At 38.8% G+C, this 16,716-nt stretch overlaps 1 protein-coding gene across 1 annotated transcript in view; it reads left to right on the top strand.

Annotated features, from left to right (window-relative positions):
• LOC105477439 (DnaJ heat shock protein family (Hsp40) member C3) overlaps nucleotides 1-16,716 on the top strand; it is a 108,399-nt gene that overhangs the window by 59,470 nt on the left and 32,213 nt on the right. The window contains exons 5-7 of the mRNA XM_011733942.2: nucleotides 13,290-13,442; nucleotides 15,681-15,862; nucleotides 16,330-16,449. Of these exons, the coding sequence (XP_011732244.1) occupies nucleotides 13,290-13,442; nucleotides 15,681-15,862; nucleotides 16,330-16,449 (455 nt within the window). The remainder of the gene's footprint in view (nucleotides 1-13,289; nucleotides 13,443-15,680; nucleotides 15,863-16,329; nucleotides 16,450-16,716) is intronic.

Raw genomic sequence — 16,716 nt, 5'->3', positions numbered from 1 at the left:
CAAATGAAGAGATGAGTATTAAAACTATTCAGAGGCCACTGGCCATTAAGTGGAGCAAAAATCAATACAGATTTTACAGCCTAATATTGATAGGTCTTAAAGGAAATGTTTCCAGTCATATAATAAGTTGACATTGCAAACATAAGCAGAGCTTTTGTGGTACAGTCTGGCATTAAGTATTACGAAAGAAAAACATTTTGCCCAGAGACACTTACTGGGGTGTCTAATAGTTTCTATTTGCTGTGGAAACTGTTAGAGAATGTTGTATCTATATAATAGAATAATATTCGTTAATAAGAATTATTTAAGGTTTGGTTTATAAACTTGGGCATACATAATAACGTCAATTAAATGGCAATGTAAGAATTCTAAATGCTGATAACTACATAAAACTTTTATGTGTTAAATTGATATGACATGAATGACAATTATTTAAAGTTTCTAGCTCTTTTCCCTTGTGAGAATTGTCAGAATCAAAATGAAGTCACTTGTATTAAACTCTTAACAAAAAATAAATAAAGCCAGGAGGTTAAGAAGGGAGCTGTCACACACATGTCTATCATAAGAACTGCTGTAAAGCAGTTCTGAAGGGCTCTTCTGCACATATGCCTGTAATAAGAACTTTTGCCAGCAGTCCCTGCATCTCTACATCCATGGAGCCCCATTGACATTCCCCACCTGCAGCGGCCACTGCAGCTCAGACTGCAGCTTGCTACATGCGTCACAAAGATAGCTAGCTGGATGCACAGGAACATTTGACTGACACAGTCTCCCCTGTATCCAATGTTCTCTTTGTTTCCAAACAAATTCCCTATGCTTTTCCCTTTTGCCTTTAAAAGCTTCTCCTGGCTTCAACCTGTTTGGATATGCCTGTGGTCCCTATAGCCCTCATATGCTGGATTTGCAAATCCCCTGCACCCCCCAGAATAAACTCAGTTCAATAAACTCTTTGGAGAATGGTTGACACTCTTGTAAAGTTGTATTCAATACACTTTGAAGAAAAAAGAAAAGCTTTGGAACAAGAGGTAGAAACCTTGAGTTTTAGATTGGACTTTGTACTTCAGCCATGGTTTGTGCAGCACTCACAATATACTGGGTGTGTTGCTGAGTGGTTTGCATGGATTATTCTACCTCTAGGGGCAGAGGACTGCTGTATTCATAGTCTCAGTTTATAGCAGAGGAAATTGAGGCTTAGAGCAGTTTAGTAACTTGTTCAAGGCTACACCAGTAGTTGGCAAGTAGGTTTTAGATTCCAGGGCCTGCACTCTGAAGCACTGTGCTGTTCTCCCCTCTGTTATAATTAGTACTTGTCCATATGCATCCTTTGAAGACTACTTCTGTGGAATATGGGCACAGGTCTCAACTGTATGGACAGTTTTACAAAGTGTGGAATAGAATAGTTGCTACCATCTGCATAAAAGTAAGAACATAACATATTTGCTTGAATGTGGATAAAATACCCCTGGAAAGATATGCAAGAAACTGATAATATGGATTATCTTCTGGAGGAAAATTATACCGTGCGACTTTATTGCCTTCTCAAAAAAAGTGTAAAATGTTTACTTTATACATTTTGTGTAAGTGGCCTTGAAAGTTCTTGCCTTCTGGGAACATCACACACCGGGGCCTATCATGGGGAGGGGGGAGGGGGGAGGGATTGCATTGGGAGTTATACCTGATGTAAATGACGAGTTGATGGGTGCAGCACACCAACATGGCACAAGTATACATATGTAACAAACCTGCACGTTATGTACATGTACCCTACAACTTAAAGTATAATAATAATAAATAAATAAAAAAAAAAAAAAAGAAAGTTCTTGCCTTCTAAGGACCTCATTTTCCTCATTGTGAAGTGTAGAAGTTGAATAGATGACAAATTCCTATCTTTATTGTTGATACCATATAATGGATGATTTTTGAGTCTAGTTTGAAAAGATGAAATTTATGTTATGACTATTTCATATTTACCAATTACAGAATTTTTATACTTTAATTTTTGAAGATTTGTGAGTATAAATGATATATAATAGTTTGATTATTTTATATGTTCTTGGTTAAATGAGCTTTTTGTGTAATGATCACTTACCAGCCTATAAAATGTACTAAGCATTTCATCTTACTAACGTAGTGCTGGATACAACCAGGTGGATATGTTTAGCTACATTTTATGTAATAGAACAGAAGTTTGAATAGGCGTTCTTTCTTTCTGGGCTCCAGTGAGAAGCTCATTCTTTATTACGTACTGTATACCGATTACTCAGCTGGGGTGAGGGCTGTCTGCATAAAAGTATCTCCTCAGGTTCATAATTGCTGTCTTAGTCTTAAATTGGATCTTAGATCATTTGATTTGTCTTTGAGCTGTCAGTGACTCTTAATCAGTGCATACAGTCATTTGTTAGTTCAGTGAGCATTTGAGTGTATGTTCTTTGCGAGGAAGCTAGTCTCTGCCTTCCAAGATACTAGAGTAAGAATTAATCAGGCAAATATGATATATGATAAGTACGTGATTGAGTCCTCTGGGAACATGTGGAAGGGTCACCTAACTTAACTGTGATTGGGGGAGGAGGGGTCTGGATTCAAGAAGGGCATTCCTAAAGGAGGTTACTTGCTTGAAATCTGAATTTTAAAAGGATGCATCAGTGTAAGCAAGGTGGGTAGGAGGATGCAGGGCAACGGTGAGAGCCTATGTAAGAATGGGAGGCAAGCACGTACCTATCATTTAGGAAATGTCCAGTAGGCTGGAGTATGAGAATATTGACAGGCAAGTGGAGGGTGTTGATTGTAAGGAGGACATTATATAGTGCCAGGAATTGGCTCTTTATGGCCATTGAACGTTTGTGTTGGAAATAATATGAACAGTTTTTTTTCTTAGCATGATCGACTGATTGCTCTGAAGAATGGATTGGAAGACGACAAGGGGAGAAGCAGAGAGTCTGCTAAATGAGACTGTTGCAGTAAATAAGTAATCCAAGTGTAACCTTACAGTGGTCAAAGAGTAGGCTAATGTAGGTGGGGTAGGAATTTAGGAGGTCGGCTCCAGGGAGATGCACTGACTGGGGTGACAAAAAAAGGAATCATGATATCCAGGTTTCTGGATCGTTCAGATTGTCCATGCTATTCCCTGAGATAGTCCCAGAGAGAAATCATTTAGGGAAGAGGGACAGGTAGAGGAAATATGACTGTCTTATTTCTATAAAAACTTCCTGATTCTCACTAACTTGTTTTGTTTAATAATTTGTAATCTGTGAATTCTTCCCTTTTATCTCAAATCCAACATACTTTCCTAAATGCAGTTTAAACTCATTTATTCTTGGTCTTCATTGTTTACTGTATCTTTGCTATTCATGCTTTGGGCTTACGTGGATAATATTTCAATTTAGGCAGTGTTCCATGAGATCCAAATACAAAAAAGCAATGATCAATTTAAATAGTAATTTCACATAACTATATTTTTTATTTTGACAAAGCTAGAAACTTGCATTTTGATTGTGAGAAAGCATGTATTAGGTAAATAATGGTGCCAGTTGCAATTTAATTTTTAAATTAAGTATAAACCTTTGGTAAGACATTTGATAAACTCTCCATTGTTGGTCTGTGGATCTGTATCAGTTGTAAACAATTCAAACTAACATAAATCTATTATATATCAAAATAACTGTCATCATTTTTTTTTCATCTTTAATTATTTAATGCATAAAGGACCATTATATTGTTTCAGGATAACTAACTCAGAATAACCAAAGTTTTGGCTGGGCAAGGTGGCTTATGCCTGTAATCCCAGCACTTTGGGATGCCAAGGTGGGCAGATCACCTGAGGTCAGGAGTTTGAGACCAGCCTGGCCAACATGGCGAAACCTTGTCTCCACTAAAAACACAAAAATTAGCTGGGCGTGGTGGCACATGCCTGTAATTCCAGCTACTCAGGAGGCTGAGGCAGGAGAATTGCTTGAACCCAGGAGGCAGAGGTTGCAGTGAGCCAAGATTGCATTATTGCACTCCAGCCTGGGTGACAGAGTCAGACTCCATCGCCAAAAAAAAAAAAAAAAAAAAAAAAAGAACCAAAGTTTTAAAAGAATACTCAAAGTATTATGAACCAAGAATAAAGGAGAATAGTACTTTAAAGTCATAAAGTCAGTTTGGTTATAATTTAAAGATAGTGCTTTATGCTGTGACCCAGATAACTGTTCTGGTTTTTATTGATTCAGATTTAATACTGGATCACATACTGTAATTCACCAACTGTAAGGAGCTATCAATTGTAAGAATTTATGTGCTACTAGAAGAATAAATGCTGCCAATTAAATAATGCCATCTTATAACTTAATATGTTAAATTTATGCTTATGGAAAGAACTATTTGAGACTTAGGTATGCATTTTTGTTACATCATACTGCTCTATTCATTGCCTTCCTGCATACATTAATTTCTTGAAGATTTTAAGTGGAATTTAAACTCAGTATGTGTAGTAAGTACCAAAAATGCCTGTAACACAAATGAAGTGTGCTAGATCATTCTTGTGTGTGTGTGATCATGCTGACTGGCTGATGGGTAAGACTCCATCCATTTTCACATTCATCCCTCTTTGAGAGAGATTCAAATGTGTTTTCTTACCAGCTTGCTGAGATGTGGGCCAAAGGGAAAGAGGAAGGGATGAGGATTAAAAGATGCCAACAGTAAAATGGAGTAAGACTCTATCATATCAGGAAAAGAGGGATCTACTATGACTGTTAGGATATATGGCTTAAATAATAAAGTAGAGCCATTTATTGAAGAGATTGATGGGGGAGGGGTAGCAATGGGTTGAACACTAAAGGTTCACTGCAACCTCTGCCTCCCAGGTTCAAGGGATTCTCATGCCTCAGCCTCCCAAGTAGCTAGGACTACAGGCGTGCACCACCACGCCCAGCTTTTTTTTTTTTTTTTCTTTGGTATTTTTAGTAGAGCCAGGGTTTCACCTTGTTGGCCAGGATGGTCTCGATCTCCTGACGTTGTCATCCGCCCACCTCGGCCTCATGGGGATTACAGGCTTGAGCCACCGCGCCCAGCCGAAACTGTGGGTTTTAAAGATGGCATGTTATGCTGTGACTCAGATAGCTGTTTCCAGAGCTCTCTTACGTACACATCCAGTATCAGGCAGTCAGTTTGCCTAGTTGACATTTAGATGTCTCCAATCAAACACCTAAATGGCAGCTCAGTAACAGGCACAATGTGGAATTCTGTTTCCCATCTTCAACCTATTTTTCCCCCTCCGCCATCAATCTCTTCAATAAATGGCTGCACTCCAGCCTGGTGACAGTGGGAGACCCTGTCTCAAAACAAAGTAAAACAAAACAAAACAAAAAGGCCCACGGTTTCCTCCTGTATAAAATGGAGATAATCCGATCTGCCCTTTAAGGTTTTAGGTTTAGCTTAGAGTAGTGCCTGGAGCATAGAAAGCTCTCAATAAGTGTTTTCTGCTATCATGATTGATCTCCATCATCTGTAGCATGGGCTTTAGAGATAGAGACCTTAGTTTGAGTTTAAGCAAGACTTACAGCAAGTTATATAATAATTCCATTTTTTTTTTTTTGAGATGGAGTTTTGGTCTGTTGCCCAGGCTGCAATGCAGTGGTGTGATCTCTGCTTACTGCAACCTCTGCCTCCTGGGTTCAAGCAGTTCTCCTGCCTCAGCCTCCTGAGTAGCTGGGATTATAGGCCTGCACCACCACTCCCAGCTAATGTTTGTATTTTTTAGTAGAAATGGTGTTTCTCCATGTTGGCCAGGCTGGTCTCAAACTCCTGGCCTCCAGTGGTCCACCCACCTCAGCCTCCCAAAGTGCTGGGATTATAGGCGTGAGCCCCCACACCTGGCCCAATTACTCAATTTGTCTGTAAACTGGAAATAGTGAAACCGAGTTCATGGGTAGTATTCTTAGTACTAACTGAAAAAGAAAAGCAAGGAAGCATCTCTAGGTATGCAAAATAGACTTAGGACATATATTCTGGGGCTAGGTGAGGAGGCTCACACCTGTAATCCCAGCACTTTGGGAGGCCAAGGTGGGAGGATTGCAGCTTGAGACTAACCTAGGCAACATAGTGAGGCCATGTCTCTACAGAAAATAAAATAGTTAACTGGGTATGGTGACACACACCTGTAGTCCTAGCTACTTGGGAGGTGGAGGCAAGAGGATCACTTGAACCGAAGTCTCTGAGGTTACAGTTAGCTCTGATCATGCTACTGCACTCCAGCCAGAGTGACAGAAGGAGACCCTGTCTCTAATTTAAAAGAAGGAAAAAGACATATATTCTGCTTTTTAGCAGTTTACACTTTAGTTTCTGGAAATAAGTCCTAAACATATATGTGCAAGATTAACAATACAGAGAAACTTGTGAGAAGTTGACTTATGAGCTTTCTAGGTAGCAAGACAAGATTGAGAACCACATAGTCAGGAGACGCACTTCAGTTTTTCTCTTGATTAACTATGTGATGCTGGGCAAGTTGTTTACTGTCTGTGAGACTCAGGATTTTCACTTATACAATGTGAGAGTTAATTGGGCAAGATGATTTCTTAGGATACCTCTGTTTTGAAGGGTTTCTTAAAGTGATTTAAATATTTAGAGGAAAGGTGATTACTCCAGAAAGCTTGGAGGAGATGGGACTTGAGAAAACAGAGTGGTTTGATTAAAAACTACAAATGGCACAAGAGTCTTTTGGAGTTTTTGAAGGTCTCTGTTTTGTGTGTTACAATTAGGAGACATTAGCTGTATTAATCTGTTCTCATGCTGCTAATAAAGACATACCCAAGACTGGATGATTTATAAAGGAAAGAGGTTTAATAGACTCACAATCTCACATGGCTGGGGAGGCCTTACAATCATGGTGGAAGGTGAAGGAAGAGCAAAGGGACTTCTTAAATGGCAGCAGGCAAGAGAGTGTGTGCAGGTGAACTGCCCGTTATAAAACTATCAGATCTCATGAAACTTACTCACTATCATGAGAACAGCAGGGGAGGGACCCACCCCTGTGATTCAGTTGCCTCCCACTGGGTCCCTCCCATGACACATGGGAATTATGAGAGCTACAATTCAAGATAAGATTTGGGTGGGGACACAGCCAACCACATCAATTAGCTATATTCCTACATTTTCCTGCTTCATTAGTTATATATTAAACAACTATTTGAGCTCATCCTCTATGTCCGTTTTCCTTGTGCAGGGTGTGTCTAGGATGGTGGTTCTTGGGATTGGCCTTAGGATCTCATTATAGTGTTAAATATTGAGGTTGCCAAAGAGCTTTATTTTTCAGTATTTACTATATTAGAAATAAATTTGAGAAATTAAAATAACTTAATGAAAAGTTACTACATGTTAATATTTTTTGTGTAAAAGTAACTGTTTACAAAAGCCAAATTTTAGTATTGAGTAGTGTTTGTTTCACATATTTGCAAATTTTATTAATATCTGTCTTAACTGAAGATAACAATTCTCATATCTGCTTCTGTATTCAATCTGTTGTGATTTATGCTTTTGTTGAAGTATATTGAAGATACTATGGCCTCACAGATAGGCAGTTAGAAAAAGAACATTTTTGTATTCTTTTTAATTACGAGTATTCTTCTTTGATGTTCCACAAAACTCCACTCGCGATTATATAGGTTAGTTGCATATGGACTCTGAATCCTTATTAATGAACTTATAACATTCTCTGTTATAATAAAATGCATTGGTTTATCTTGTCCTTTGAATGGGTTCTTTATCTTTTATCCGTAGATGCTTTTGTTCTCACAGACCCCTGAAAGGGCATTAAGGAATCCCAGGGATTCCTAGGTCACACTTTGAGAATCACTGCTACAGTGTTATCTGCCTCAGAAAGTGGTTGCTACTTTAAGGTTATGGATATTTTTAGCCTGGCAGATAAATTTGTCCTGTCCTGTTAAGTGGTTATGTGAATTTATATTCCTACTAGCAGTATAGGGGAGTTCTAGGTATGCAACCTCTTCAACACTTCATGTGAACAGATAGTGTGAATTTTGCTAACCTGTTAGTGTGAGAAAGGCTCTTTGAGGTTCTTTGTGTATATTTCTATTGGGTTCTAGTTATCCAACTATTTCCTTTTTTCTTCTTCTTCTTATTTTTTGAGACGGACTCTCGCTCTGTTGCCCAGGCTGGAGTGCAGTGGCGCGATCTCCACTCACAGCAAGTTCTGCCTCCCAGGTTCACACCATTCTCCGGCCTCAGCCTCCCAAGTAGCTGGGACTACAGGCGCCTGCCACCACGCCCAGCTAATGTTTTTGTATTTTTAGTAGAGACAGAGTTTCACCATGTGAGCCAGGATGGTCTCGATCTCCTGACCTTCTGATCCACCCACCTCGGCCTCCCAAAGTGCTATTCAACTATTTCTTTTCCATCCATCCACCCTCCTTCTTCTTCCCTCCTGCTTTCTCCCCACCCTCAATGGATTTAGCTGATTCTTCCTTAGTCTGTTCTTTCCATATGGTTATACACGCTGTGTCTTTTTCTCATAGTCATTACCTCAGGAATTTTAATATGCATGCTTAACAAGGTAATCAAAACACAAGGATGTTAGAACACTTTAATTCAGTCACTCACCGCCTGACTTGTATACTGTTGTTTCCAAAAACATTAGTTCTTTATGTTTTTTTCTTTTTCTTTTTCTTTTTTTTGGACATTCAAATTAGTGTTATTTTTGTATAGTTCTTTTAACAAGAAACATATGTGCAGAAAGAGTATGTGAGGGCAAATTCTAGAATTCACTGCAGAATGTAATGTTGCATATACCTCAAGTGTTACATATTTTTCTATATGCTATCAAATAATATCAAATGAAAATTTAAATTTTTGCTACTTACCCCAAAACATTAAATAGAATTAGAAATATTAATTTCTTGAGGAATAAGCAATTCATTGAATATATTTTATGCCAAAGTCTGATTTTATTTCGACTTCAGAGAAGTCAAAGAAAGGTTCTGTTATTCTAGGACCTTAATCACTGTAGCGTTAATAGAGGGGACCCAGTTTAAGTGGGCTAATATCTAATACCATGGGAAATAAATTGAGCATCTTTCTAAAGTGTGTGTTAGCACTTTTCAGAGTACTTGCTATGTGTTACGTAGAGTATCTTCTTAATCTCTCAGTCACTGCCCTACAGGGTGTTGGTATTATTATCCCTCTTTTATTGGTAAAGAAAATGCAGAAAAGACGTAGCTAATTAGTGGTTGCCAAGATTGGGGTTTAATAAATTCATCTAGACTTTATTTTAAAGCAATATCTGTTTGGAAATATTCACAGCCCAGTCACTGAGAAATGGTAAAATTTCCACACTGTGTTCCTACTGTATTGGTTATCTGCTGCTAGATAAGAAATTATCCAATGTTAGCAGCTTGAAGTAACACACATTTATATGATTTCACAGTTTATGGGGTCAGGAATCTGGGCATGGTGTAGCAGGGTCTGCTACTAACTACAGGGTCATGGGCTACAGTGAAGGTGTGAGATAGGGCTACAATAGTATTTGAGGGCTTGGCCAGTAAAGGATCTGCCCCTAAACTTACTCAGTTGGCAGTATTTAGTTCCTCTTGAGGTGTTAGACTGTTGGCCAAAGTCTTGCCTTGGTTGTTTCTCACATGGGCCTCTCATATCTCACAACATGGCAGCTTCCTTTATCATAGCCAGCAAGTGAGAAGGTGAGAGGGAGTGCTAGCACAATGGAAGTCAGTTTTTTGTGACCTAATCAAGGACGTGACAGCTTATCACTGTGGTCATACTCTGTTTTTTAACAAACTTTTATACTGAAAAACAACAGACCTAGGTTCATACCTCTCTTACCTTATACTAAGATAAATTCAAAATGCATCAGAGATTTAAGTGTTAAAAAAAAGGCCGGGCGTGGGCTGGGTGTGGTGGCTCACACCTGTAATTCCAGCACTTTGGGAGGCCAAGGTGGGTGGATCACTTCAGGTCAGGAATTCAAGGCCAGCCTGGCCAACATAGTGAAACCCCATCTCTACAAAAATACAAAAATTAGCCAAGCATGGTGGCGTGCACCTGTAATCCCAGCTACTTGGGAGGCCGAGGCAGGAGAATCACTTGCACCCGGAAGGTGGAGGTTGCAGTGAACTGAGATTGCACCACTGTACTCCAGCCTGGGCGACAGAGTGAGCCTCCATCTCAAAAAAAAAAAAAAAAAAAAAAAAAGCTGTGGCTGTGGCTGAGTGCAGTGGCTCATGCCTGTAATACCAGCACATTGGGAGGCCAACACGGGAGGATCACATGAGTCCAGGAGGGCAACATAGTAAGAACGTGTCTCTACTGAAAACAGACAAACTTAGCTGGGTTATTCTGTTTGTTAAAAGGAGTTACCAGGTCCGCCTCATGCTCCAGAAAGGCATGAATACCAGGAGGCGAGGATCACTGGGGGCCGTCTTAGAAGGCTGCTTACCACAACTGCCAACCCGGTGTTTTTATTTGAGGTGCCAGAGGTAGAGGTGCAGTCATACAGAAGGCTCCTCATCTCTTTGAATAAGCCCCCAGCCCATAGCTATTCTGGGTTATTTTTCCAGAAGCTCAGTGACCAGGATACATAGTGAGAAGTAAAAAATATAAAATATTGTCATAGGAAGGGATTTGGCTGAAAGAGTCAGAAATGTGAAAGCCCTAAGGAAGACAAAGGATGTCAAGAAACGTGAAAAAAGGAGGAATGAGGGAATTGTCAGCAAGGACCATTCTCTACACGCGGGTGTAGAGAAAACGAGGAGGTGATTGAGAGGAGTCAACAGCCTCGTGGTAATAATAAAAATCTTCATCTCAGACGGGCACAGTGGCTCACATGTGTAATCCCAGTGCTTTGGAAGGCTGAGACAGGAGGATCATCTGAGGCCAGGAGTTGGAGAACAACCTGGGCAACATAGTGAGATGACCCTGTCTCTACAAAAAAATAATAAAAAAATTAGCTGGTTGTAGTGGTGTGCACCTGTAGTTGCAGCTACTTGGGAGCTGGGACTCGAGGATTGCTTGAACTGAGGAGCTGAAGATTGCAGTGAGCTAAGAACATGCCACTACACTCCAGCCTGAGAGACAGAGAAAGACTCTGTCCCCTGTCTCTTTAAAGAATAAAAAAATTGGCTGGACTTAGTGGCTCACGCCTGTAATCCCAGCACTTTGGGAGGCCGAGGCAGGCGGATAACAAGGTCAGGAGTTCAAGACCAGCCTGGCCAATATGGTGAAACCCCATTTCTACTAAAAATACAAAAACTAGCTGGGCGAGGCGGCAGGCGCCTGTAGTCCCAGCTACTCAGGAGGCTGAGGCAGGAGAATTGCTTGAACCTGGGAGATGGAGGTTGCAGTGACCCGAGATTATACCGCTGCAACTGCACTCCAGCCTGGGTGACAGAGCGAGACTCCGTCTCAAAAAAAAAAAAAAAAAAAAAAGAATTAAAAAATCCCCCCAAACCCAAACTTCATCTCACTTGACTCTCTTTGAAACTCTCAGGCTTCTAAGGAAACCCTTTGTTTCTCCAACTCCTTTCTTACCTCCTTGGAAGAATCCTCTCTCCCTCTTCCCCACCTCTCTTCCGGCCTCACAGAGGCCTCGATGGCCTGAGCTCACTCCCTCTTTCCTGTTCCCATTACCTGAGCCCTCCAGCCTCTGTCCCGAGATTTAGGGCTTCTCCTCTCACCTTCCAACAAGAAAAATTATGTGGAGGAAATTAGACTCCAATGTTTCAGAGGAAAAAAGGTACAAATTCGATCCTGAAGAGGCCGTCAGTGTTTGATACATTCTATTGAAAAGAGTCAGGAGTGTACTCATAGGAAACAAGTTAATCAATAAACTTTTACCCAGAGCAAAGTGACAGTGCACACACATTCATACTCTCTCTGATGGCTTTTATCCGAAGTATTCAAGACCACCCAAAGGCTGATAAAACAGAGACAAGCATGTCTGGCTCCAAACAACACCCTTAAACTGGATGATGCAATCATTTGGGGAACCCCTCCCCCAGAGTGAGTGGAGGTTACCAATTCCTAGTTACCTATGAATACTTCAAGTCCTGTCCTTCAAAAGTCAAGGGTTAAAACAGACAAAATGTCATCCCTAATATATCCTAAAACACAAAATGGACAAGTATAAAACTCTTGCCAATAAATAATATTGATAAAGTTTCTCATTTGGAGTGTTCTCTCCCACCAGGTTGGTAGTGGGAATATCCTTTAAAAATTAATCCACTGAAAGGAGGAGGAGTGTGATTGACTCATTGAGGAGGCAGATTTCTAGAATTAACTTTCCTTTGTCTGTACCTCATCCAAAATTGGAGCCCTTCACTTATAGTTTCCGTCTTAATAAGAATACTAAGATTTCAGAAATTGGTACATGTAAACTACAATCTTAACCTCCCCTCAGGTTTAAAAAGTGTAGCTATCTGGTTTTCTGAGACATTATTTTTTTGTCTGGAGGAAGAAATTGTTGAGTCCGTGTGCACAGGGCTGGGATTGGGAGTGGGGTGAACTGTAAGTAAAAACAAGGGATCTTACTGGGGTGATGGAAATGATCTAACACTGTGCTGATGGTTGCACAGCTTGGTAAATTTATTTTTAAAAAATCAAAGAATTGTACATTCGAAATGAGCAATTTTATGTTATATAAATGATGTCATTATAAAGTTATTTTAAAAAGAGGCAGTGTGCAGATCTCTTAAAACCACATCATGCACCTTTTAGTAAGGTATTACTCTTATTTCCTTCTAAATTCTTTCTTATACTTTAACCCTTTTGGTATCAGATCTTTTTAAAAATCTTATAGCCTCTAAAAAAGCTGGTCTCTTCTTTCAGTTTCCCTATGTGTTTCATTATTTTGGTTATTTTATACTTAAAAAAATAGGAACTATAACTAGAAGGCAAAATAAATAAAACTCAGGTTAATTTATTCTTCAGAATAAATTGTAAGGCATATTTATATACTCTGCAGCTGTATGTAAGAAGGTGAGAAACGTGCTTTCCTTCCTCTGTTCTTCTCTGTCCTTTCACATGCCTACATGTATTTGCTTCCGGGTAAGTTAGCGGGACCCAGGTCTTCTGAGTCTAGATCTGTTGTTCATGCTCGTGGACCATATCGGTAGAAATCAGGGGCCTTCCCTGCTGCATCCAGTCATCAGACAAGCCAGTTTTTCCAGTATCTCTTTACCTTTTTACCCAATGAACTTAAGTATTTGGAATGGTTGACCCTTGTGTATATTATAGGTATCAGACTTAAGAGATTAAAAACTCTGCTTAATTTTTTATTTTCCGTATAGCTCAAATCTAATCCAAGTGAAAATGAAGAAAAGGAAGCGCAGTCTCAACTTATAAAATCTGATGAAATGCAGCGTTTGCGTTCGCAAGCACTTGATGCTTTTGAAAGTGGAGATTATGCTGCTGCTATAGCCTTCCTTGATAAGATTTTAGAGGTAAGTCTCTTAGATACTGCAGTTGACCAGCCTAACACTTATTGTAAGGCACATTTATATACTTTGACATGTCACATATCACAAAAACCTAGACAGGAGAAAATCAGGTTGGTCCTTGGGCTTTTAACTCTTAAGTATAAAATAATGTTTATATAAAACAAAATTTGGACTGAAGTTTTCAGTAAATGTACTGAATGTGCTGTAGCATGAGAGTTAAATATGTTTATATATTGCTTGCTTTGCTATTTTAGTTGATTTTGTATTTTTTTGGGAAGAAAACTAGGGGTTAGATAATGGGATAAAAGATGAAAGAGATGATTGGAATAAAAGGAAAAATGATGTTCGGGAGGAAAGAGGAATGTTTAGAGAAAAATTTCTAGAAAATAAGGCAGATAAAGAGTTGATAGTATGTACCTGCAGTCCTAGCTACTTGGGAGCTGAGGCTGGAGGATCACTTGAGCCCAGGAATTCGTGGCTGCAGTGAGCTGTGATCGCTCCACTGTCCCCCAGCCTGGGCAAGAGAATGGGACCCTGCCTCTAAAAATATTAATAATTGACTGAGTACGGTGGCTTATGCCTGTAATCCCAGCATTTTGGGAGGTCGAGGTGGGTGGATCACTTGAGGCCAGGAGTTTGAGACCAGCTTGGCCAACATGGCAAAACCCTGTGTCTTAAAAAGAAAAAAAAAAAAATGGTGTGGTGGTGCATGCATGCCTGTGATCCCAGCTGAGGCGCTGAGAAGCGGAGGTTTCAGTGAGCCGAGATCATGCCAAAAAAAAAAAAAAGAATAATAATAATGGTTGATAGAATCCAGAGAGTTCTAGCTAGGGAAATCTAAGTCTAGGTTTCCTTGCCTCTGAAGGATTTAATGACAACTGATTTCCGAAGGAAGTCTACTGAAATATTCAAATGGAAGCAGTCGTAATTCACATTTATTTAAGATTTTCACAGTATTTTGATATACAGTTTCATTTAATTTTGGCTCTAAACTTATATGTAGAATGGACATTTTGTTGATAATTTTACAGAAGATATTGTGATATGGTCTAGTAGAATTCATGTTTTACTGGGTTATTTTGTTTATGCTTTAAGGAAATATAGTTTACATTTTTACCTTCCCATAGACCATTTTGACTTAGCTCATTGTCCATGATATTTATGTATAATGTTGATTTTGATATTTTCGTATATGTGAAAAGTCAATACGAGTTTAGAACAGCTCTAAGAAATATGCAAAGATACTTCCACCAGCCTTATTGATGAGCTCTTGGGTTTATGATTTGAAGAATACTATTGTGTTTACTAAACCCTTATGAACTTTTTGGGAATAGGGATGGTGAAGCCTCAACCTCCTGCTTTCTCACGGTATTTTTTTCTTTTCTTTTCTTTTCTTTTCTTTTCTTTTCTTTTCTTTTCTTTTCTCTTCTCTTCTCTTTCTTTCTTTTTTATTTTTTCTTGATATGAGGATTTACTTTTAAGGAGGTGACAGTTTACAGAAGATAATTTCTTAAAACATTTTTTTGTTTAGAGACTTGGTCTCTCTCTCTGTTACCTAGACTGGAGTGCAGTGGTACGATTATAGCTCACTGTAACCTCAACCTCCTGGGCTCAAGTGATCCTCCCACCTCAGCCTCCTGAGTAGCTGGGACCACCGGTGTGTTCCACTGCACCCAGTTAATAATTTTAAATTTTTTGTGGAGATGAGATCTTGCTATGCTGCCTAAGCTGGTCTGGAATTATAGGCATGAGCCACTGTGCCCAGCTAAGAATTTAATGTGGTTATTAGCAGAAAAAAGTAGTTTGCCAATTTAGAACCTAGATTTTATTTTTTGACTACAAATTAGAATTGTTGATTAAGTATAAAAATCTGATAACAGAATATTCTCTTCAAATATGCTTCACTAGGAACAACCCTCCAATAGTAAATGCTATGTTTTCTTATTTTCAGTGTCTTAGAATTATATAATCGAAGGAGGTAAGAAAAGGGCCTTGTTATTATATATATCCCTTCCCCCATTAGAATTCATTTACAACATTTTTGGAGAAACTATTTTGTCACATCAGTTTTGTCACATTTAAATTGTATCAGATTTTAAAATAATATTTGCAGTCTATAAGTCATCACATTAATTGAGAATGTTTTATGTTGATAAATACGTAGATAAAAAATACGTGGAATGCAACAATGAATGTGCATAATTTTTTCTTCCTTAAAGTCTAGTTCTTTTGTTCCTCAAGGTTTGTGTTTGGGATGCAGAGCTACGGGAACTTCGAGCTGAATGTTTTATAAAAGAAGGAGAACCTAGGAAAGCTATAAGTGACTTAAAAGCTGCATCAAAGTTGAAGAATGATAATACTGAGGCGTTTTATAAAATAAGCACACTGTACTACCAGCTAGGAGACCACGAACTGTCCCTCAGGTCAGTCCTACTGACACACGTCTGATCTTCTTTAATTGTTGGCAGTAAGATAACCTCATCTTGTTTTAACATTTTAATATTAAATTAATAAGATGATGGTGGTTAAGGCTATTTTTATATTGTATATCCATTTATATATTTTGTGTTATTCCCATGTTACTTTAATTCCACAGTTTGTTTTCATGAAGCTGCTTATTAAAATAAACAGGAAGGCTCTTATATTTCTAGAAACAAAATTGAATGTTTACTATGTAATGCTAGTAAGTCATTTTAATTTGAATTAACAAATGTATGCATAGTACAATGCCATATATAAATGTGTATAGTAAATTATAAGTCTCAGTATGTTTTTGTTTAATTGTTGCAAACAAAAAATACTTTTACTGTGATTTCTGTATTTAGCGTGGAAAACTACTCATTGATTGTTTTGACATGGAGTATTTTCCTTTTTTTAAATACATGAACAGTGAAGTTCGGGAATGTCTTAAACTTGACCAGGACCATAAAAGGTGTTTTGCACACTATAAACAAGTAAAGAAACTTAATAAGCTGATTGAGTCAGCTGAAGAGCTCATCAGAGACGGCAGGTGAGAATACGGTTGTTTCAGCTGTCCAGCCATTCCTTATATGTTAGACTGTGGGCACAAGTGAATTAGAGAACTGCTTTTACTTCTCAGCCATTGAGGGTGGGGTATTCTAGACAGCCCTGGGCCTTAGCAAAACTACCAGAACTGGACATTTTTGGAATAGGGAAGAATATAAACAATAGTAACTGTGTAGTATTCTTACCAGCAGACTTACTTGTATTATACCAAATATTTATTATCTCCTATATCAGGCACTGAGCTGTGTCC

Source organism: Macaca nemestrina, chromosome 16 (genome assembly GCF_043159975.1).
Source record: "Macaca nemestrina isolate mMacNem1 chromosome 16, mMacNem.hap1, whole genome shotgun sequence".
Classification (NCBI taxonomy): Eukaryota; Metazoa; Chordata; class Mammalia; order Primates; family Cercopithecidae; genus Macaca; species Macaca nemestrina.
The sequence above is the reverse complement of the archived record's forward strand: the minus strand, read 5'-3'. Positions and strand labels throughout refer to the sequence as shown.